Below are 24,522 nucleotides of genomic sequence, written 5' to 3' on the forward strand. Positions count from 1 at the left end.
TTATTGCCACATCACACAAACGCTATATAGATATTTCTTTTTTCTTTTCCTTGTGGCCAACTGAAGGCACCGAGTAGTTCCATGGTCAAGTCATGCGGACAATTAATTTGAACGATTATATTAAAAATGGTATTTGAAGAGAAGAGAAGGGAATCGAGATGAAGACACATGGCACGGAAGGAGATCAATTTAACAAGTCTAAGCAGTTGACTTGCTGATTGATCATCAATTTATAAATTAAGCAAGCTGCGGCGTAGGTATGTGTAGTAGGTTAGTATTCTCTCTATGTTTATGGTACGCAAAATTTAAAGAAGTTGTTCGATCTTGCTTAGAAAACACCGCACCAAGAATAAAAAGAAGAAGAAGCAAACCAGCAGGGTGCGTGCGCATTACCATGGATCAGAACGACGGGGAGGGCCAGCAGGTCGGCCTCGGTGACGAAGAAGAAGCACTGTGGGCACAAGAAGATGACCAACAAGTGCCGTCGGAGATGACGGGCGGCCAGAGCGGGAGATCACTATCGATGGAGGTGAACAAGGAGGCACCGGTATCAACGATATCAATGCAGCCGCCGTTGTCCTCGCCGTTGCGTGCTGCGTCGGCCACCTTCAGGGAGATCCTTTCCCGCTCCCTCTCCCTCTCCGGCAATCACCATGAGGATCAGGTCGAGCTGAAATGGGCGGCCATCGAGAGGCTGCCCACATCCGAGAGGCTCCATACCTCGCTGTTCCGTGCTCGCCTTCCTAGTCCTGGCCTTCACGATGGACACCATGGGAATGGAGACCACAGATGTGCGCCGCGGTTGGAGGTGGTGGACGTGCGGCGGCTGGGGGCGACGGAGCGACGGGTGGTGGTGGACACCCTCATCGCCAACATCCAACGTGACAACCTCCGCCTCCTCCGCAAGCAGCGCCAGAGGATGGACAGGGTCGGCGTTGGGGCGGCGACGCTGGAGGTGCGGTGGCGCGACGTGTCTGTTGAGGCAGAATGCCAGGTGGTGCCAGGAAAGCCGCTCCCCACGCTCTGGAACGCCACCATCTCCAACCTCTCTGTAAGTACCACGTCTCGCTCCATCTCTGTGCCTCGCTATGGCCTCCATCCGGCGGCAATATAATTCACACAGCTTGAGTTCTTCTGCATCATCGTTGTATCAAGGAGGTGGTGAGCAACATGCTGGGGTTGGGCTTCAACCGCCAGAAAGCAAGCATTCGCATTCTCGACAATGTCAGCGGCATCATCAAGCCTTCTAGGCTGACGCTTCTCTTGGGACCTCCCGGCAGCGGCAAATCCACCCTGTTGAAGGCACTCGCGGGAAAGCTCCAAACTAATCACAAGGTACTTACCCTATCTCTCTGTCTATCAATTCACGCACCACGTTTATCTTCTCTTCCTATTCACCGCAAGGCATGTACGCGTATTCTACACCCAAATAGGTTTACTAAAGAAAACACTGCGACTTACTGAAAAGAAAGCCTAGTTTTACCATGCACATATTGTTGCAATGTAGGTAACGGGAGAAATAGAGTACAATGGTGCCAAGCTAAACGAGTTTGCTCCAGAGAAGACGGCAGCTTACATCAGTCAGTACGACCTTCATGTCCCTGAGATGACTGTCAGAGAAACCCTCGACTTCTCTGCAAGATTCCAGGGCGTTGGAAATAGAGCAGGTAACTATATTACTCCCTCGGCTCATAAATACATAATATTTTGACAAAGAATATATAACTATTAATTTAGATATTACTAGAAATACAATATTATACAGGTACGAAATCTCCATTATACATGTGTCTAGCTTCCATGAGATATGGTTCTATAAGCCACCATGGTAAGCACAACGTGAACTTGTTCTCTAAGGGCAAGTTTTGTCTGTACTCGGAAAGAATCCCCTGATAAGGAAACAAGTGCCCTGGATATATCGGGAGGTACAGATCAAGTGGACTTAGCTCAAAACTCCGGGTAGGACATGACCCCTCTCCACCTAACTATATAATCACGATAGGGGTACGAGATCTAGCATTTAAGCTCCGAAGAAGCCCTCAACAAGCTCGAAAGACTCACCAACTAGCTTGGGGTTTAGATCTGTACATCTTACATTGTAATCCTCAATTCGAGTTAATACAAGGATCAAGACAAACACATAAGACATAGGACTATTATTCTCTGGGAAGCTTGAACCTGTCTTGATCACGTGCCCCATTTTACAATCTACAATCGACAGTGTTGGCCATGTGATCTCTAATCGTTTTGACTAATCCTCGACAGTTGGTGCCAACTGTGAGGATTGATAAGGCATTTTGATCGATTGATAAGATCATGACCACCAAGCCAAGCTTTTCATATGAGGGGCTCTATGATGAATTTGGCCTTGAAATCTATGGACAACCTATCCAGGTGAACATGGATATGCAAGATCGGATCTCATCTTCTGGTAATTGAGTTCCTCAACTTGTGAGCCAATTTGTAATCCAACTCAGTAGTTTGTAGATCTTCACATGCAACTACATGGCACGGTAGCTCATGCTGCCAAACCACTTCTTATTCAGATCAGTTAGTTCTAGAGGGAGAGCCTCGCATTGATGTTATGAATTTCTCCGATGGGGAAGTCTACTCTGTTGACTTAGGGACGAACAACATAGACATGGTCGAGATAACTAGATCACAAGATGAACCATAAGAAGTTGGCAACAACAATGATGATAAAGTAGTAGCTCTTGTGTAAAGGCAAGTTTATGCCAAGGCAGTCGCCAAGGAAGCCGAAGCCATCAAGGCCACTATTCTCGCTCAATCTAAGGTTCTAGTGGTGAAGCCATCGGAAGTCCTCCTCCAACCACTTTGCCCACTGTGGAACATCATAACTGTACCAAACCTAATGGAAAAGGTATTGCTGGTGTGTCTTCTCAAAGTCTCTTCAACTCAGGGGCTCAACGTGAATGAGGTTCTGAATTCTACTCACCTGCTGCTAAGTGGATAGAGGGGGCTAAGATTCTACTAGCTGCCCCTCCTGCTGACATGGTGAGAATAACACAAGTCAAAATGTGACCTGATAGCATCAATATCTTTGCCGATGATGGGAAAAAAACACATTGAGGCCATCTTGGACACTAGAGCTACAACTTAGGTTAACAGCTCTGAAATATCACCTTGTGGCCATCAACGCGGTGAGGGGAATAATCATGACCTACGATGCCACATCGAGAATTGGCGTAAGCATCGAGACAAGTAGAGTACATCCTGATCTCACTCTGATCCCAATTTCGAGGATTCTAACGTTTCTTCCTACACCAGGAGCCCTACCCTACAATGACGGAAGAGTGTTGCAATCGTTATAGGATATCGGGCGTTTACATCAAGATGTTCATTAGCCATCTAGGTTTCGACAAAGTATCCAAGAGAAGTATGATGGAAGCATTGATCTAGTGCGAGGAAGGAGGGACATGGCTAACTATCTCCCCACGGTTCTCTTAGGAGCATCCTCCACATGGCTAGACAATCTACCTAGAGGTTGAATGAACTCTTGGGAATGATTATGGAACAAGTTCATTGGGAACTTTAGGGGACCTTCATGTGAGCTGGAAACCTGATGACCTGAGGTGGATTCGACAAGGGACAATGAAATTCTATGCAACTTCAAGAACCAGTTCAGTAATGTGCGAAATACAATTCCTAAAATCTCAAAGTTTGTTGTGATCAAGGTCACCAAGTGGGCAGATGTTCAGCTCACCTTTGATTAAGGTGATTGCCCAAACTCGGTCTCAAATCTAGGAAGAAATCCGATTGTCATGGAGCCCACCATCAACAATTTCAAGGTAAATCATGTCCACATTGATGATCCCCAGGACAAAGATTGGTTGGTGCTCGAGATGCTATGATGATCCCTAGGACAAAGATCTGGACCGTGAAGAAGTCATCTCAGTATAATCCTAGGCTGTTTGGCCACTACTATCGGCCAAGTGTCTTGACAATCACATTTGGTGCTGCTACAAACTTTTGGGAAGAGAAGATTCTATTTGATGTCACTGACTTTGAGACCAGCTACAACACCATCCTCGGTCACCCCATTACAAATACCAATGCTTGAAGATGGCAGGGGCTAGCGGAGTAATCATAGTTTGAGGAGACAAGACCATTGCATTGATGTGTGATAAGAAGAGTCTGTATATGGTAGAAGTTACGCCATTGTGTGAAGTTAATATCATGCTACTCCAACATTCTTCTAAGCACTCTAGACCAAAGGTGCCTTAAACTCCAAACGATGCCCTCAAGAGTGGACCACTCAACCCAGCAGAGCCATCCAAGTGCATTCAGATAGGCTCAATGCTAGCTATTCAAGAATAAATAAGCAAGCTCCTAAAAGCAAGCATAATACGACAAGTATACCATCTTGAGTGGTTAGCAAACCCTGTGATGGTCAAGAAAGCCAACGGGAAGTGGAGGATGTGTGTAGGCTTCATTGACTTAAACAAAGCTTGTCCAAAGGTTCAATTTCTGCTACCCTGAACAAACCAACTGGCTAACTCACATTTGGGATGCGAGTTGCTTTGCTTTCTAGATGCCTACTCTAGTTATCACCAAACTAGTATGTGTAAGGATGATGAAGATAAAATTGCCTTCATCGCTCCTTTTGGCGTATATTGCTATCTAAAATGCCTTCTGGCTTGAAGAGTGTTGGTATTACTTTCCCACGAGCTATTCAGGTTACTTTTGAGCCACAAATCAGTAAAAACTTACAAGCTTACATTGATGATATGGTCATGAAGAGTAAAAGAAAACGAAAATCTACTCAACAATATGCGAGAAATCTTTGGCAACCTTAGGAGGAATCATAAGATGCTTAATCCTAAAAAGTGCCTATTTGGAGTGGCCTCTCTTGAGCTACTTGGGTTCTTAGTATCCAGTCATGGTATTAAGGCAAACCCCGAGAAGATTAAAGATGTTGAGAACATGTGGTCTGCAAGTTCCATAAAGGAACTCCAAAAACTTACGGGATGCATGGCAGCTTTAAGCTGCTTTTTTCCTAGTTAGGTGAAAAGGGATTGTCTTTCTTTTATCCTTGAAGAAACACGATGGTCTCGAATGGATGGAGGAACCAAAATGAGTGTTCCAAATCATAAAGAGATACCTCTCCACAACTACAGTTTTGACCCCACCAGAAATAGGGAAGAATTTTTGTTATACGTCATGGGATGCCACAGATTGTCAGTGCGGTACTCGTTGTGGAGAGAGAAAAGAAGAATAAGTGTGAGATGGAACAAAGGCCAGTGTACTACACGAGCAAAGTATTGCATGGGAAAATGTACGCTATCCACTAGTACAATAAAACTACTCTACACTGTCATTATGACTTCTCATAAACTTCACCATTACCTTCAAGCGCACAAGATTGATGTTCCTTCAACTTTTCCTTTGGGATACATACTACATACACATATTGTTGTCGGGAGAATTGCTAACTGGCCAGTAGAACTTGGGGAGTTTGAAATCCACTTCATTCCCCCGTACAACCATTAAATCACAAGCATTAATTGACTTCCTAGTTGAGTGGGTAGCCCAGAGCTAGAAGGTGAGCCAGAGTTAGCGCTCCGAGAATCTTGGACCATGTATTTCGATGGTTCACTTACACTTCAAGGCTTGGGGTTGGATTCTTTTAAATTCACCAGCAAAGGAAACTTTTTGGTATGCCCTTTAGATAAATTTTTTCATGATAAAAAATGTGTCAAAATACGAAGTATTGTTGGCTGGTCTCCGAATAGCTATATCACTGAGAATTCAATGAGTACTCATGAAGGTCAATTCATAGCTTGCCACGAATTAGGTCAAGAAGGAGTACAAGTACTCCGCCAAACTATGGCTGCATATCTTGCAGAGGTAAGAAGGTTAGAGCAATTCTTCATTGAACTAGAGATACAGTTTGTCCCAAGAAAGGACAATATCCCAACCAATATATTGTCTTGATTAGCTTCATCTCAATCTCCTCTACATTCTGGGGTTTTCTTGGAAAAACTCTCAAAGCCATATGTTGTCCAAAAAGTCACTAAAGATGAAGAAGCTGCTGACTCAGACAATGGAAAGGTGCAAGAGGAACTTCCTAACTCCTTAGATGCGATAACTCCTTAGGCGCAATAGGAAGATTCATAGATGGATGCCATTTGGGCTTATCTTTAGGATCGAGTTATTCCTGAGGATGGTGTCGACTCAAAACAAATTGCCCATAAAACTAGAATGCTCACCACCATCAGGAAAAGATCACTCGGTCAGGAAGGAAATCTCCTGCTCCAGTGGTAGTCAAGGACGTGGTGGTAGCTGGAGCTGGTGTGACTAGTAGGTTTGTGTTCTTTTGGCAAATTCCAACTTCTTGTGCTACATGAAAGTTTATTGCTTAAGGAATCCTGAGAAGGAACGGTGAAAATAACGAGTAAGAGAGCCTCACCTCTTAACATTAAGTTTAACCTTAAGGCATTGAACCATAGTTGGTTCTGCAGGGGCATCCTTTGTGATGGCATGATCTATACCGGGCTTGAGGACTGGTGGCGTGCCACTTGCATGGTTCGAAGAAAATTGCTCCAAAAGATCCATTGAGTTGGTGGCCAGCATGAGCACTAGCTCTTGGATAGGTAGAGATGACTCCTTGATAACCTCAGTGTTCTCTTGGTTGTGTTACTGTTGTTCTTACTCCTCCCTCAGGAAGGACTGCATGTAGTCGTCTTCCTCCTTGAGCTCATCCTCTGAGTCCTTGCAAATTTAGTCCATCATCGATAACCATTCATGTCAACGAGCATGACGAATGAGAGAAGAGTGGACTTCCAAAGTCTAAGATCTTGGGTTAAAGACATTTAACTCGAGAGGAGAGTTAGATCAGACTAGTGGTGATGGCTAGTGAGGAACGATAGTGCCATCCAATTGGCTACCAAAGTTATCAATCTTGATTAGGTGTTGTCGCCTCCAAGAACATAATGGAGCGGCATCACTCAAACTCAGATGCAAGCTAGAAGATCTTCTCCTCTTGCTGCCTTGGGGCTCAAAGCTAGCGATCATGATAATTTTACTAGTCCTAGTCATCGGTTTGACCCCATGAGATGGCCTTGGGACGTTGGCATGCCTCACCACTATGTAGATACTCTATGATTAGATCCATAAATTAGAGGGGTGGTAAAAAGAACAATGTGATCGAAAGATAAAGAATTCTTACTTCTTATTTTGCTAGCCATTAGCTGGTAGTCAACTCACAGACTACCTTCAGAAGACTGCTCATTTTATGCAGAGGGGGCTTCTCGAATAGGGTCTTCAACCTCTGGGCGATTTTCTTCTACAAGATCTCAGAAGACAACAAGGTTGTTATGACATGACTAAGTTTTGACACAGGTAACAAGGAAATTGTTGTTACCTTTAGAGTTGCCCTTTGTTGGGTCATTTTGACCCATGTATATGGTTGTAAGGTGCTAGCGCTTCTTCAGAGGACTATCTTGGCGCGTGATGAAGTCCTCCGCCACGTCCCAGGCTATGAGACCCTAATTATTCAACGCCTTAATGTGCTTCATCAGGGCCTTAAGCTCTAGAGACTTCTTGACCTCCTCTTGCCAGTAGGGCTTTGCCATGGCTCGAACACCATTGTAGTCGAGTTGCCCTATGTAGGCATACTGGCAATTTAACCAATGCTTGGCCATGTTTCCCCTTGAGGGCTTCATGTGCATGTCGATGTGTGAATTGGTCATGCCTTCTCAGATCTAGAATCCTATGGATCCAATGACACTAGCGGTAGGCAACAACTTCGTCTAGTAGAAGCACTGGAAGAGAGTCACCAATGGTTGCACCCCCCATGAACACCTCACACAGGTGAGTGAAGACGCTCAACATCATGATTGAATTGGGGTTGAGGTTGACCAACTTGATGTCATAGAAGATCAAGATATCCTTTAGAAAATCCAAGAACAGAAGCCAAAGACCGTAGTAGAAGAACTTCTCAAACAACATGATCCAATCGATGCCTGGGCTCAAGAATTCATGCTTTTCCACATGATCCTAGGTGATAAGATGTGCCGCGGTCATCAGCTCCTCTGTCTTGAACTTCTGTATCAAGACAGTGGAGGATTCCGATTGCATTAAGGCAGACCCCATTGTAGGAAGGAAGGCTTTCGGGGAGTGTGGAAGGGTTGAAATTCGCTTGTGAGAGGAAAACAAAAGGCTACTAGTGCTTAGGGACTTGGAAAGCTTGAGAATGAGATAAGGGGTTGACGCCATCATCCCACCTTATTTATAGAAATGAGTGAATTCCTTGATAGCCTCCCTGATTGAGGTGCTAGATTTAATACCCCTATTAACTAGGAGAATGGCAGCACAAGATTCAAAATTGCCTTTCGTGTGTGGCACGACCACATGATTTCCTCCCAAAGATTCTTTCTATGCACCAAAAAAGAGGAAAGGTAACCATTGCTAGCCAAGTACCTCTCCTGCCCTATTTGATGAACAATTTCTTAGTTTTTCCTTGGCATAGAGTTAGCTATGCGTTCCTTGGCTAGATTGCAATTCTTTTTGGTCGAAATATTTTCTCGACTAGGTGGAGTTAGGTTTGGTTGAGATAAACACACAAACGAGATGGTTTGCCAAGAGAGTGTTACGTGATTGAAGCTAACTTCATCTTGTCGATCAAGTTAACTATGACTTTGGTCATAGAACATTATCAGAGGATTGTTACTTACTTGTGTAAATGAATCCTAACCCTAATCTAGAACACATAGACTCATTAATGATTTAATCATGTACAAGCCGCGTCAAGATGTTAAACAAAAGATTAAATATGTGTTCTCATATTCATAACTTACAAAGTTCTCCTGAAGATCTACTCGAGAGGATGACCCAAACATAGAAAAGGCCACAAAGGTGAAGATTTCAATGGGCCTAATATTCCTATACTAATCTACACCTTTGGTTCCTATCATCGCCGCTTTTTGCACTGCTAATGGCCTAGGGTACTCTTGGTCCGTTGTCATCATCGTCGGAGCAGGAAGAAGAGTGGGCATGACGGCTCTAATTGTCGAAATGCACCACTTCTTCATCTCATATTTTCCTATAGCAGCACAGCTGCCAAAGGCAGATGAGGATGAAGCTAGGATGGAGCGCTCATTGTCGAGCCTTCTTTCTTGAGCTTCATCATCTTCTATTCCCATGAAGGTTGTCGATAGTGTGTCGCGATGCATGACTCCATCATCCATCCACTCGACAACGCGATCCTCACTCTAGGCCCTTCTTCACCAATTTCTTCATCTTCATGGAAGATATTCTCAATGACCCAATCGTTGTTGAGGTCGCTCTTGGCCTCAGCATAGAACTACTCTTGAAAGGTAGCACCAATAGCTTCAGGGTTGGAAGTATCTTCATTCCCCTCTTTGGAGAATGAGATTTCTACCACTTGGGGTTCTATATCTAAAGGCACTGTTGATAGAGGTGGAGAAGTCGGAGATGGAGGAGGCGTGTTCTCCATGGATGGAGGAAGGCTATGGAAGAAGAGGCTTATTGAAAGCTTGAGTGAACGGATTGGATGCGAGTATTCTCCCTATTTATAGAGCAAGATAGGGGCATTCATTGTTTCATTACCAGGTGATGTTACTCCTGCTGGTTCACATCCCTCTGCCGCTTCGGAGCCTAAAATGGTCTTTTCCAAAGCGTCACCCATGTGTTCATTTTTGAAGTGTCTCTTCAAAAATTGTTCATGATTAATATATTGTTACTAGATAATGAAAAATCTATCAGGGGAGTTGATCTGTATTTTCCTGATAAGGTTCAAAGTTGTCCTAAAAAGATTCCTTGTATAAGGAAGCATCCGACTAAGAAGATCTCCCCAACGAGGAAATTATATTTAGTAGAGTAAGCCTCTTGGTCTATTCAAAGATTCACTCATGATAGCCTTCTGACTGGCTGTCAATTCTGAGCAGAGTTACCATCTACAATAGATAGTGCGGGCTAGGTGATTCCTACCCCCATACAAATACTACATTGTCATTTTTACTAATCCTCGATATGTTTTGGACAAGGTCCGGTCGAACTTTTAAAACTTTGACTATCAATAACTTTTGAAATATTTAGTTTCAAAATATAAAAATTATATATGTGTGGATTTGTCTTCAAACATACTTTCATAATATCATAAACTTATTTGATTATATATTATACTTTAAAATAGTGGTTAAAGTTAGGTATGGAAGATCATGTTATGTCCAAAACATCAAGTAAAATAGTGGTTAAAGGTAGAGGGACCTTGTTTTGAGGCAAATTTAATTATTTACTCCCAGTACTCAACCAAACACGGCAATGTTCTTGTGTAAATTAGAGATCATGAAGGAACTGATTAGAAGAGAGAAGGAGGCCGGTATTACCCCTGACCCTGACATTGACATGTATATGAAGGTAAGCACCAACTTTATAATGCTTTTCTAACTGTTCTTCATATTGCAAATTGAGCAATTTTAAACATAACACTCTAAATATACAGCCTAATATAATTTTATCAGCAGGAACAAAATACTATAAACTCTATTCATTTTTAGTTGTAACACGTTCCAAATCAAGCTACATTTTTTATAGGCAACATCAGTGGAAGGTTTAGAAAGGAGCATGCAAACAGATTACATTATGAAGGTAATTGTGATTCAAGGAAGTATGATGAATCACGATCCACTGCATACGAAAATTTCTCTATGCGTAAGCTCTTGCTTAACTTGCAGATCATGGGACTTGACATATGCGCTGACATAATGGTGGGAGATGCAATGAGAAGAGGTATTTCAGGTGGTGAGAAGAAGAGACTAACCACAGGTGATTGTACAGTAATATTTAGAATTATCTTTGTTATCCTAACTACAGTTTTGCAGGATTGAATCAAAATACTACAATTCATGGACTAAAAATCCATAATTGCCAATGGAACGCCATACACCATTTCATTTTCATTGATTTTGCTTCTTTTGAAGTTACTTATTTTACTTAACATTTACTATTGTGACACTTTGTTCTAACTATCCACAATTAATAAGATGCAAGGTATACTGCAAATTACATTTTTATGAAAACCATGTAAATCACCCTCATTAAGATATCAAATCAAGCCTTATCCTGTCTACCAGAAAAAAAAGGGAATAAAGTTCTTAAAGTGATATTCTTATTTTATATAATCCAAAACTAAATTTTCCTATATACGATAAATAAAATAAGTTGGCTCATTTGTTTATATATGCTTGTTTCTTTTCCGGTTTACCATCAGGAGAGATGATAGTAGGGCCTTCAAAAGCACTCTTCATGGATGAAATCTCAACTGGGTTGGATAGCTCTACTACCTTCCAAATTGTTTCTTGCCTCCAACAGTTGGCTCATATCTCAGAGTCTACCATACTAACCTCACTCCTTCAACCAACACCAGAGACATACAATCTTTTTGACGATATTATCTTGATGGCTGAAGGAAAAATTGTATACCATGGATCCAAGAGTTGCATTATGAGTTTCTTTGAATCATGTGGATTCAAGCGCCCTGAAAGGAAAGGAGAGGCTGATTTTCTTCAAGAGGTATCTAAAAGTACATATTTACAAATTTGAGTAATACAAAAGTGGTTATGCTGAAACAAGCAGCAACAGAGTCTGGAAATTCATATAAGCCATCATATTATACTTATTTCATTTATTGGAGTGAGAAGTATTGTACATATGGGTGTTGTACATTACCCAAATAGTTTTCTCGCTCCTATAAAAAAAATGAGAGTACGTGGGAGGTATTTCATATGTTTGTTTTTAAGGATATTATATAAGGCCTTGACCCATGACCTCAACTACCAAAACCTTAGGTTGTCTCACTTGGATGCAAGATTATGACCATACTTCACCGATACGCCTCATTTAAAAAGCAACCTGAACCAGTGTAGCTCTTATTGAATTTTGTCTGCTCCCTTAGCATATCATTTGGTGCTGCATAACAGCTTAACTAGACATTTAGGTTGCTATAGTGTTCGTAATAACTATCCTTTTGTAGAGACAAGTTTCACCATTAGTTCAACTTACAATGGAGAAAAAAGGTACAAGTTTGTGAAAACATCATGAAAAAAGACAGATAACTATTAATATGAATCGAGCGTGTATAGGTTAAGGTAGTATGATATAGATTACGGTAACTAAAAACTTACAATAAAAAATTAGGAATTTTCTTCATTATTCCAAACTTATGTGCAGGTCTTGTCGAAAAAGGATCAACAACAATATTGGAGCCGTACTGGAGAAACATACAATTTTGTTACTGTCGACCAATTATGTGACAAGTTTAAAGCATCTCAAGTTGGTCAGAATCTTGTTGGAGAGCTTTCAAAGCCTTATGACAAATCCAAAGGGCATGAAAATGCCTTATCCTACAGTATATACTCATTATCCAAGTGGGAACTCCTCAAGGCATGTTTTGCAAGAGAGCTTCTCCTCATGAAACGGAATGCCTTCATCTACATAACAAAATCTGTTCAAGTAAGCTGCTCGGGAAAATATTGTCAGTCAATATATATTGTTGACCAGAGGGTCAGGAATGAATGGGAGCCACTTAGAAATCTACCACAGCAACAGCCTCTAATCCCAACCTTAGGAACATAACACATTTAGATTATTGTTTTTGTGAAAATTGAAGAATCATGTCTTACAATTTAAATAAACAAATAGTATGATTTTACATTTTTCTCAATTTGACCACCAGAAACTAACATAGTGCTTACATGTTTACTGCAGCTTGGACTCCTTGCCGTTATTACTGGGACGATATTTCTACGCACACATATGAGTGTTGACAGAGTTCATGCTAACAATTATATGGGTTCCCTCTTCTGTGCACTCCTTCTGCTGATGGTGAATGGGTTTCCTGAGCTGTCGATGGTAGTTAGTAGACTCCCAGTCTTTTACAAACAAAGGGACTATTACTTCTACCCTGCATGGGCATATTCAATACCAGCCTTTGTCCTAAAGGTTCCAATCTCTTTAGTTGAGTCAATAGCCTGGTCATCAATATCATACTTCCTTATTGGGTATACTCCAGAGGCATCCAGGTAGAAATACAATTTTTCTGTGGATCCTATGTAGCGAATAAGTAGGAATAACTTACTGAATCACGTGGTATTTTCTGTTGTCAACTTTTGTAGCAATGCGATGCCTGTGTGTGTATAATCTTAGCTAACTTAAAGAGGCCAACTATGTGTTTCATGTATATGCCCCTTTTCTGCATAATAGCAAAAAACAATGCATATATGTGGATTCTTTAACTATTTTTGCAGTTATTTGGTCTACTGAAGTTAAACATCGGTTCCCTTTAGGGCCTTATTTAACTCTATCTTGTGGTTTCGTGTTATATGTAAATCCTATATGTTTTCAACGTATAACTACATTGTTTTAAGAAGTGTTGCTCGTGCGTGCAGATTCTTTTGTCAGCTCCTCATCCTCTTTCTAATACACATTGGAGCGTTGTCATTGTTTCGATGTGTTGCCTCATACTGCCAAACAATGACGGCTGGTTCAGTGGGCGGTACAATGTCATTTCTAGTCATCCTTCTTTTTGGAGGTTTCATCATTCCTCGCCGTAAGCTCTTGTTTATATATTTCTAGCAAGTGATTGTCCCTATCTTAGTACATAATTATGTTTACTAAACTATTAGATAACATCACTAACACTTTTTTTATCGTATTGCTAAAGCATCCATGCCTAATTGGCTCAAATGGGGATTTTGGTTCTCACCATTGTCGTACGCTGAGATAGGCTTAACTGGAAATGAGTTCTTGGCACCAAGATGGCAAAAGGTACAATTTGACATAGAAAATTTGTACTAGTTATAAAAATAAGCACTGCATAACTAAATACTAATCTCTTGGCCTTTTGCATGCAACCACGAAGCCTGTCGTTCTTGCTATATTGTGGTTTTGTCAATATTACTTCAATTTATTATCTTGTTACTAGAACTAAACACCTAATTCTTAATGGCCATATCCAAAAAGGTGCAAAAATTTTCCATCTTAAAGGATAACTTGCATCACATTTCCAATATATATAAAAATATGTAAAAATCAATTATGGCACCTCCACACGAAACTAATTTTTATTTGTTCATAGATTACAGTGTCTGGTGTGACACTTGGAAGGAGAATATTAATGGATCGAGGGCTAGACTTCTCCAGCTACTTCTATTGGCTTTCAATTGGAGCATTGATTGGGTTTATTTTGCTGTTCAATATAGGTTTTGCCATTGGCTTGACTACCAAAAAGGGTAAGTGCAATCTAGCTTAATATTTTTTAATTAAAAAACTGAGATACTTTACATTCAGGTGCAACTGCACTACATGATTGTAAACTCAACAAAAGCATATTATGATAAAAGATAAACATTCAAAATGTAGTAAAATAGTTCCAATTACAAGCATGTGTTGTTCTAACCTCCCGTGTACCTAACCCTCAGCTCCTGGAACTTCTCGAGTTATTAGCTCCCGTGATAAACTTACCATATTGAATGGACGGGACCAAGATAAGAACAAGGATACAGAGAATTTGATGCATAAGTTAGGACCAAAAGCTTCTTTGACTGCAAACAATACTGGTTAGTTGATTTCTACACTCTGAGACTAAATACTACTCATAGTGTCAATAAAATGGAAAGGGTCACTTTTAAATAATCAAATCTTATGCAGGGAGGATGGTATTACCTTTCATGATGCTTACAATATCATTTCAGAATGTGAACTACTATGTGGACACACCAGCGGTAACTATCATACTCTCAAGAGTCAAGACATTTAATAGGGAAAGAAAGCTATGCTCGATAAATTAACACATGGGCATATACTTGTGCTTGTCAACAAACTAGTTAAAAAAATAGAGAAATATACTAGTTACAAGTAAACATTTTGCAGGAACATATAAACCAATAAAAAGTTTTTTTGCAGGAAATGAGGGAGAAAGGTTACATGGAAAGAAAACTACAATTACTACATAACATTACAGGAGCCTTCCAGCCTGGGGTCCTCTCAGCGCTCATGGGGGTTACTGGAGCAGGGAAAACAACCCTGCTTGATGTTCTTGCAGGGAGGAAAACTGGTGGAGTTATTGAAGGAGATATAAGAATAGGAGGTTATCCTAAAAGTCAACAAACTTTTGCTAGGATATCAGGCTACTGTGAACAAAATGATGTTCACTCCCCACATATCACAGTGGGCGAGTCTGTTGCCTATTCAGCCTGGTTGCGCCTTCCAACAGAAATTGACTCAAAAACGAGAAATGTGAGTTAGGATTGTCCACAAGTGAAATACATTATTTTCATTTCTAAAATTTTACCATAGGTGCTGGCACAAAATAAAACAGAACTACGAGCTAACTCCTATTGTTTTACCTTACAGGAATTTGTCAACCAAGTCCTCGAAACTGTTGAGTTGGATGAAATAAGAGATACTTTGGTTGGAATACCAGGGGTAAATGGGCTATCTACGGAGCAGAGGAAGCGACTCACAATTGCAGTTGAGCTTGTGTCGAACCCTTCAATTATATTCATGGATGAGCCAACATCAGGCTTGGATGCAAGGGCAGCTGCTATTGTCATGCGTGCAGTGAAAAATGTTGCAGACACAGGTCGAACAGTTGTCTGCACCATTCACCAACCAAGTATTGAAATATTTGAGGCATTTGATGAGGTACGTACTATTTATGCACCCCTCCCTTCTCAAATATTCTATGAGGTCATTATGTTGAAGAAGGATTACAAAAACCAGTTTTTCTCATATCAAAACATGTACCAGGTGAGTTTTGCAACTTCCTGTGAAACTACTAAGCATTATCTCACCTTCCTGGAATAATATAAATTACAGGGGGTGAGGTACTTACTATTCATATAGCCTCGACTAGTACGAAGCACTAGGGGCTCGCATAAAAATTCATGAAGCTCAGATAGAACTCCATACAGTTTAGTTTAATAGAATTAAAAATTATCCAACCATACTAGCTGGCTACATGAAGAACTCCGAACTAAAATCAATGCATAACCTTTTTTTAACCTTTTTCATGGTCGAAGTGTTTGACATGCTAAGTGTTCAATTTTTTCAAAGAAAGATAGGCAATATTCTGCATGCGCGCTATTGATCTCCAGTTCGTTCACATAATATTTCGTGTAATAATGGTGTACCATATATTACTAATTAGCTTGTATATTCATATTTAGCTGATGCTGATGAAAAGGGGTGGAGAGTTGATCTATGCAGGGCCGCTTGGACACCATTCGTGTAAGCTTATCAATTATTTCCAGGTAACAGTAAAAGCTTAAATTTTGATTTACCTATTTTTTGCAGTAAACTCACATAAACAAATATGGCCTTCGTTGTTTTTTTCTATATATTTTCAAGAAGGAATACAAAAGTGTTGTTTTTACTACTTTTCCTGTTGATTTCCAATGTACACAACACATAAAGGCCACATAATATATAAATCAAAACTGAAGTCTGTTTTAATTAATAATCCACCGTCACTGGTGAAATGATTCCCTCTGTTTCTTCTCAGGCAATACCTGGTGTACCGAGGATCAAGGATAACTATAACCCATCAACATGGATGCTAGAAGTTACTTCCACACATATGGAAGCTCAATTGGGAGTCAATTTCACACAACTTTTCAGGGACTCATCAATGTGCAAGTAAGCTTTAGAAAATCGTTAGAGTTAACTATGGGATATTATGCAACATGCTATGTCAATGTCCCAAACAAACTTATTTATTAATATCACCATAACACAATGAAACACACCACATCAAATTAGATTTGGTGATTTTCTCCCACAATACTTAAGAAAAAAAGAACATGCATGGCTTTTGACTAGGACCACACTTAACCACATATTATCTTTTGTTTGTTAAAAAATAAATTTTCAAAACACTAGTACTTGATGAGAAATAAATAATTAATAATTCAGATATTACTAGAAATGTGATATATTCTATAAATACCCATGGTACACGTGTCTAAGACCTATAGGTATGGTTCCAGAAGCCTCCATGAGACATATATAAGGCAAGTTCTTGTCCTCCAAGTAATATATATCAAACTTCACTTGGAAAGAATCCTCATATAAGGAAGGAATCATTTGGATATCCCAAAAGGATACAATCCTAGTTGGATATCAAGATTCCTACTAAATGTAACACCCAGTTTTAAAGGAACAAAACCAGGTATAACACATGCATGCCAGGATAAAGTTTCATACATACGTTACATCATCAGTGTATCGTCATTGTATCATCATTACAATAACGTCATAACTTATTACAAAAGGACCCAAGAGTCTAGAAGAAAAACATAGTGGAAAAGATAAACTCTAGCGTCAGAGGGGCTTCCATCTTCCATAAGCGTCAACTAGGGGAACACCAGTTTAGAAAAGGAGCTCCGGGTTGAAGTCATCTCTATCGAAGATTGCAGCTTCATTGATGACTTCTGAACAGCAGTAGAATGCGAGAAAGAGGGCACTGAGTGTGAGTATATAATGTACTCTACAAGTGTAGGAAAGCATGATATGAAACTTAAATCAAGAAAAAAGTTAGACACTGGTTAACTACACTAAGCACCCTTAACCTATGACTCCAACAACTGACACCCTATTTACTAAGTGTGAAGACACCACTTAAGCAAAAAGAATGGCTCATCGGATCTCATCCGACTACCTAGACTCACCATATAATTCCATTACCTAGCTACCCAATTAACCATACTAAAACCCTGATCCCAACTAATCAAGAAGAAATCTAAGCCCGCTCTTGACCGTGAGCATTGCTGATCGATCAGTTTTATACTCTGCAGAGTTTGCACAACTTTTCTTATGAGTCATGATTCTCATGTTGCTTCACACTTCCGGGGTGTGGAATCGGGGTCTCACTACAAGGCCTTTACAAAGCTCATGCCGACTTGTAGGCACCCACTAAGGTTTCACTGCTAACAATGATTCCATTACTGCAGGAGCCCCCTCTCTTGTGCCACTCAACCGTCCAATAGTGCCCACAGAATCAGAGAGGCGACTAATTAGTTGGTCAGGCCGTAATCATATAAGCCTCATGGATGTGCGGTTAACTTGGTTACATGTTCAAGAACTGGTCCTTAGGATCCCACATAGGAACAACCACAAACCAACCGTGTATTCCTTGCACACGTGCATTCCTGCACCATCATCACCCATCCATCCTGTTAGGATTTCTATACCATGTTGCTACACAATTACCATACCCGGTTCATGTTGCATAATCATTAGTCAAGTTTAACGTTTACCCCTAATCATGATAGTAACTAGCATATCTACCCTTGATTTCCCATGACTCAAATAACGGCGACAAGGATGATCATACAAAATCTAGAAAACCCTAATCATTGGCATCCAATTTAGACAAATATGCAAAGAAGGATAAACAACTACATATAAACCCTAAAAGTAGGAGCAAGATGTTCAAGGACACTTACCTTCAGCTGAGGGTTGCTCAAAGTCTTCAAAAGCTTGATCTTGCAGGTTCAAGAATTATTCACCTCCTAAATGGCACACTGGAAAAGCACACAAAAGAAAATACTAAGAACAGTACACCAAACAATACTAAAACTTGGTAAACCCCTATAAAAAGATTCTACACATCGCTACAAGAATTTGAGGGCGAAAATCGTCCAAATCGGAGCTACGAGCAAAAAGATGTATGCACTTGAAGTTCTTGAGGCTTTTTTTTTTTGCAATTTTTACTTAATTTTAGAGATTAAACTAATTATTTTTATACTTAAAATCTTTTTTATTGCGCATGCTGATGTCATAAAACAAATATGAAATGTTTTTATGTTGAAAAGGGGGAAAAGGAGATAGGTAGGGTCCATGCGTTGTGAACCAAGGGAAGGAGCTCGGTCCACTAGTCCACCATGGAACAAAGGTGTTGACAGGCTGAGCACGGTGGTGAGGCAGCCGAAGAGTGGCTGGAATGGTGCTCTGGCGGCCGGGCTTCACCGACGAGTGGCAGAAAATGGAGAGGAGCGCGCGGCAGACTCACCCCAAGCAAAATTAGGGCTGGAGCGAGGTCGAGACGTCCGTGCGACAGTGAAGATGGCAGCGTTGTGGACCTAATCCAGCAGCCGAACGCTGATGACAAGCCATGTATTTTGGCTCCGAGGGAATTTGGAGAGCCAGAGAGAGGGTCAAATCGGCTAGAGACGGCACAACTGTGTAGAAAGGCGCAACGACATAATCTCATGGGAGACGGGGAAGAAGACGGCGCCGATGGCAAATCTGAGCGAGAAAAGGGGCGTGAGCGGGTGGAAAATGTGTGGAACCTCGTTGTAAAGGTGTATTGTGGCTTATATGGGTGAGAGATGAAGCAGAGCGGCTAGGCAATGGAGAGAAAAGGCTGGTGGCGCTTATGGCCATAATGCCATCGGTTGCCACACTAACCTGAGTAATAGAGAGGAATGAAGAGGGGGGAAATGGGAGGGGATTCTTAAAGGGGCTTAAAGCCACAATTTCAGCCGTTTTGGGGAGGGGAGAGGGCGCGGGGAGGCACAGAATACGCGGTAGAGGGGATTGAGCTAGTGGGGGGGTGGGCTTAAAGAAGGGGAGCCAGCTCAGGTGCGGCAGCTCGACGCGGCATCTCGGCTAGAGTTGCGCGAGGCCCGCGTGTTGGTGGGAGGCGACAACTACGCACGGAAGAGGCAGGCTTCGCCAGACGGCTTGGCCCAGTGAGCGGGAGAGGGAGGGAGGGCGGGGGCAATGGCTGGGCCGAGGCCCAAGCAGGAGAGGGAGGGGGAGGGCGGATCGGGAGGGAAAAAGATGAGTTTGGGCCAGCTTTAGGGTGAGAATAGGCCGGGAAGGATTTTAGCAAATATGAAATTGCTTTTCTTTTTCTTTTTTAACTATTTTCAAAAGAGGTTTTAAACGAGTGCCTTCTAGCGATTTTTTGCAAACACTTTTCCACACATAAAACCTATTGCAACTACTGTGACATAAATGCATTAAACATAAATATAACCTATGATAGATTAAATTTAGATATTAATTTCTTTCTAAATTGAACAAAATTTACGACTCCTATTTATTTCTAGCAAAATTTTAAACTATTTCAAAAGTTAAAAAATTTAAGATGTTACACTAGGACACGACTACCCTCCTCCTTAGTATATTATGCAGAGAGGGGTACCCCTCAAGACAAGTCATCTCATATCAAGAAGCAAATACCTGCACTCGTCTGTTCTGATCAGATCTTCAATCTAGCAGCCACGTTCTAGGAACCAGAACTTGCCGAGTAGTATTAGAAATAGCTCTAGACACAAGGTAAAAGCTACACGAGGACATAGGGTCATTATCCTCCGTAAAGTTCAAACCTGTCTAGATCTTGTGTTCTTTCTACGATAAGCAGTGGACAGTCCAGGTTTCCTATTTTTATACAAGTATTTACATTATCGGTTTATTTATCATGGACGGTACTAATAATAGTTTATTGGTTGTGATTGAAGAGATAAGGAAACACTTGTAAAGCGCTTGAGCATTCCACCTCCTGGTACGAGCAATCTACATTTCCCAACACGGTTCCCGCAGAAGTTTTTGGTGCAATTAAAAGCTTGCCTCTGGAAGCAGTATTTGTCGTATTGGAGAACCCCTTCCTACAACCTGGTGCGAATTGTGTTCATAACGGTCTCCTGCATTGCTTTTGGAGCATTATACTGGCAGCAAGGCAACATAAACGACATGTTTGTATACTAAACACTTTGAGCATCATGTCAAGCCATATATCTTAATTATATTTTCGTAATTCGTACACGTTTTCTGATTATTGATTTGTTTGTGGATAGAAATGACCAGCAGGATTTATTCACCATATTAGGGTGCATGTTTGGCACCACTCTTTTCGCTGGCATCAACAACTGCCAATTGGTCATGCCATTCGTCTCCATCGAGCGTTCTGTGGTGTACCGAGAAATGTCTGCAGGAATGTACTCTCCTTGGGCCTACTCCTTTGCACAGGTCAATCATAAACTCAGTACAGGTTACTAACAAAGAAAGTCTAACAAACTAGTTTCAGAGATCACAACACCGTTTAGGTACAGTTCATACATTTTGCATACTAATATTTGCCGACTTTGACTTTATTTTTTTCCCTTTTTTTCTCACGTAGGTTGCTATGGAGATTCCTTATGTACTTGTGCAGGTAGTGCTGTTCATGTTCATCGCATATCCAATGATAGGATATGCGTGGACAGCAACAAAGGTTTTTTGGTTCTTGTACACCATGTTCTGCACGCTGCTCTATTTCCTCTACCTTGGAATGATGATGGTGTCACTCACGCCAAATATCCAACTGGCACCCATATTTGCATCCATGTTCTACACCATTCAAAACCTCATGTCTGGCTTCATCGTCCCTGCTCCAGTAAGTCCATCAAAGCAAATCCCTCGTGGTTGCATACTCTTCTCCATTCCAGTCATTGACGTTTGAGAAATTTCCGCTCAATATATCATTGACATTTGTATTCTAGGACTATATGTCAGTAAAACAATGGAGTGGAAAATCCACAAAAGCACTCCAACTGAGTGCCAAATTGGTGTGGGCAAGGCTTTGGAGGGTAGAAGGATGATTGGGTGAAGGTTATATAGCCATGGGATGAAGGGGGCGTGCCTTGGGGACTTGAGCATGGGGCTTGGAACCCATGGCGCGGCAATGGTGTGTCTGTGAGAGGGGGGTGGGGGTGGTGGGGCGGGGCAGTGGTGTGCAGCCGCCAGGAGGTGCATCGGCTCAGAGCGGAGCTGGGGAGGATGAAAACTCTGACTTGACGAGAAGAAGCCTCTGAACGGCTCACCCGAGCCATGTTGCGTGCTCAAGGGCATGGCCTCCCTACAATAGCCTTTTACTGTATCCTGGCGCTTGATGTGGACGAGGAGCTTGCCAAGGATGACACCAGTGAGATAATAGAGCGTGCTATAGAGACTAAGTTAGAAGTGGTAGGAGAGGTTTGACGTGTGGCTTTTCATCATGTACTATCACGCCTTCATGACATCCCCCGCTACTCCCTACTTACAAACGACGTGAGGATAGCTTCTCGGAAGGTGCCAGGGTGTTGTTGTGGATAATAGGAGGACATGGGTAGAGCCTTAACCATGGCACTTGGACCCCTGACATGGCAATGGAGGAGAGAGTTGGTGTTGTGAAACAGACAGGAGGTAGCCGGTGCACATGGGAGCAGCAAGGAAGAACATGCGCCCTTGACTTGAACACGAGAATCAAGACTTTCATTTACTCGCCGAGTCCTAACAGATATAATCTAGACTTTCCTAACTTATCAAATCCAAACCTTCCTAACTTATAGTTAGAATTGTTGTCGACGCTTTTATTGGTAGAACATATCAGCGCCGAAATAGGAATTCCCAGGCGCAGCAAAGTGGCTAGGAATCGGCTTGAAAGGATAAAGAGGGAGGAGATATTGTTTGTTAGGAATATATTAGTTAGTTTCCTTTTTGATAGAGATTTGTTAAACTTTCCTTATCTCATAAGAAGCCTGCTCTATAAAGGCAATAGATTGTCATTAGGTTTTGATCAAGAAGAAATAAACTCCTCCTAAAGTTTGGTCTAGCCAGAGTCTCTTGCCGGAACGGCGAGTTCGGTGCCGCCCGGTGTTGAGAGCGGCCAGCCGCCTCTACCCCTCCGCTATCCTCTCCGCTCTAATCCACAAGCCTCCTCCATCCTAGTCTCTCCACTCAAGCCTCCCTCCAGAACCCGCCATATCAATCTGGTACCAGAGAAAGCACCTTCTCTGTCGCTTGTTGGCAGCCCGCTTCCGCCATCCTCCCCACCCCCGCCCTCTGGTCCCTCCATGGCCAGTTCCGACGATCATCCCCGCACACCAACAACTTGGCCTCCATGCTCGAGCGCGTTCTCGCTGAGATGGACTCCATCAAGACGCGTTTGGATCACCATGATCAACGTATCGCGCGCACAGAGAAACTGCGCGACGACACCACGAGCAACTCTCGCCTTGACGCATCTTTGGCCGGTCGTCTCTCTGGCGACGGTCCCGGCCATTACCGTGCCATTGATCCCATTGAGACTCCTCGGGGTGTCATTCGTCATCACAAGCTCAATTTCCCCTCGTATGATGGCGAGGATGATCCTCTTCCATGGCTCAACAAATGCGAGCAGTTTTTCCGCGGCCAGCACACCATGGAAGAAGAAAAAGTTTGGTTGGCTTCCTTCAATCTCCACGGAGTCGCCGCCCAATGGTATTATCAGTTGGAACGGGATTATGGCGTACTGTCTTGGGCTCGGTTCGTCGAATTTGTCAACCTTCGCTTCGGACCTCCCATCCGGGCTAATATCCTCGGCGAACTGAAGGACTTGCGTTGCACCGGGACGGTCGAAGATTATCAACCCCAATTCTTGGCACTTCTTTGCCGTTGCGACAACCTTACGCCGACACACCAGGTCAACTTGTTCACCGCTGGTCTCGGCGCGCCTCTCCGTACTGATGTCGAACTACAAGGACCAACCAACCTCCAAACCGCCATGAGCCTGGCCCGGGCTTATGAGAAGCGTCTCGGCGATACTGATGGGGATTCCAAGCCACCCCCCGTACGCTCGACGACTTACTTTCGTGCGGCAGCTAAGCCTGGTGCTGGGTCTTCCTCTTTAGCCCCATTGTCTTCGCCAACATCGGTTCCCTCGACTTCGGCGGCACCTAAACTGATCGTTCCTGGCGGCGCCCAGCAAGCCGCTCCACGATCGCAGTTTCGCCGTTTGTCCGCCGAAGAGATGGCCGATCGTCGCCTCAAGGGACTCTGCTTCAACTGCCCGGAAAAGTTTTCAAAGGAGCACATCGGGAAGTGCTCCATTAAAGGAGTTTTCCTGCTCGAATTAGAGGACGACAATGATGACACGGAAGATCAGTTGGCAATCTCCCTGATGGCCTTGACCGGCATCCGCGCTGCGCACACCATGCGTCTTCGGCTCCACATCGCCGAGCACTCCCTAACGGCGCTGGTGGACAGCGGTTCCACTCACTCCTTTATCAACGAAGCTATGGCGCAGCAGCTACACCTTCCGGTCACCCCTCGGCCAGGTCTACATGTCTCGGTCGCCAATGGTGAATGTGTTCCGGTGATGGGCATTTGTGAACGACAATCGATACTCATCGACAATGAAGTTTTCAACATCACTCTCTATATAATTCCGTTGGGCGGATTTGATGTGGTCTTGGGGGTGCACTGGTTACGCACCTTGGGGCCCATCCTTTGGGATTTTGAGGCTCTGTCGATGACATTTTGGTGCGCTGATCATTCGGTGTGTTGGTATGGAATTGGCGCAGCCCAGCCGATGCCCGCTCTGTGCATGGTCACCATAGACCACGCGCTTCTAGATGACTTGCTGGCCGACTTCATCGACATTTTCGAAGAACCCCGGGGCCTTCCACTGCCACAGCGTCATGATCACCGCATACATCTGTTGCCGGGAACAACTCCTGTCGCAGTACGACCATA

The 24,522-nt window shown here is 42.6% G+C and overlaps 1 protein-coding gene across 2 annotated transcripts in view; it reads left to right on the top strand.

The window, feature by feature from the left end:
• Positions 1-315: 315 nt before the first annotated feature.
• LOC133907950 (ABC transporter G family member 41-like) overlaps positions 316-24,522 on the top strand; it is a 29,934-nt gene continuing 5,727 nt past the window's right edge. The window contains exons 1-21 of one of the 2 annotated variants that reach the window (XM_062350083.1): positions 316-1,051; positions 1,159-1,335; positions 1,508-1,667; positions 10,325-10,401; positions 10,579-10,632; positions 10,719-10,809; positions 11,255-11,556; positions 12,214-12,495; positions 12,751-13,064; positions 13,431-13,591; positions 13,706-13,809; positions 14,120-14,273; positions 14,463-14,600; positions 14,692-14,765; positions 14,947-15,279; positions 15,397-15,687; positions 16,212-16,295; positions 16,547-16,680; positions 20,511-20,744; positions 20,847-21,018; positions 21,170-21,424. In XM_062350083.1, the coding sequence (XP_062206067.1) occupies positions 395-1,051; positions 1,159-1,335; positions 1,508-1,667; positions 10,325-10,401; positions 10,579-10,632; positions 10,719-10,809; positions 11,255-11,556; positions 12,214-12,495; positions 12,751-13,064; positions 13,431-13,591; positions 13,706-13,809; positions 14,120-14,273; positions 14,463-14,600; positions 14,692-14,765; positions 14,947-15,279; positions 15,397-15,687; positions 16,212-16,295; positions 16,547-16,680; positions 20,511-20,744; positions 20,847-21,018; positions 21,170-21,424 (4,248 nt within the window). In that variant the 5' untranslated portion in view covers positions 316-394. Of the gene's footprint in view, positions 1,052-1,158; positions 1,336-1,507; positions 1,668-10,324; positions 10,402-10,578; positions 10,633-10,718; positions 10,810-11,254; positions 11,557-12,213; positions 12,496-12,750; positions 13,065-13,430; positions 13,592-13,705; positions 13,810-14,119; positions 14,274-14,462; positions 14,601-14,691; positions 14,766-14,946; positions 15,280-15,396; positions 15,688-16,211; positions 16,296-16,546; positions 16,681-20,510; positions 20,745-20,846; positions 21,041-21,169; positions 21,425-24,522 lie in introns of both variants that reach the window. The other variant, XM_062350084.1, reaches the window with a different exon arrangement.

This window comes from Phragmites australis, chromosome 24, assembly GCF_958298935.1.
Source record: "Phragmites australis chromosome 24, lpPhrAust1.1, whole genome shotgun sequence".
Lineage (NCBI taxonomy): Eukaryota > Viridiplantae > Streptophyta > Magnoliopsida > Poales > Poaceae > Phragmites > Phragmites australis.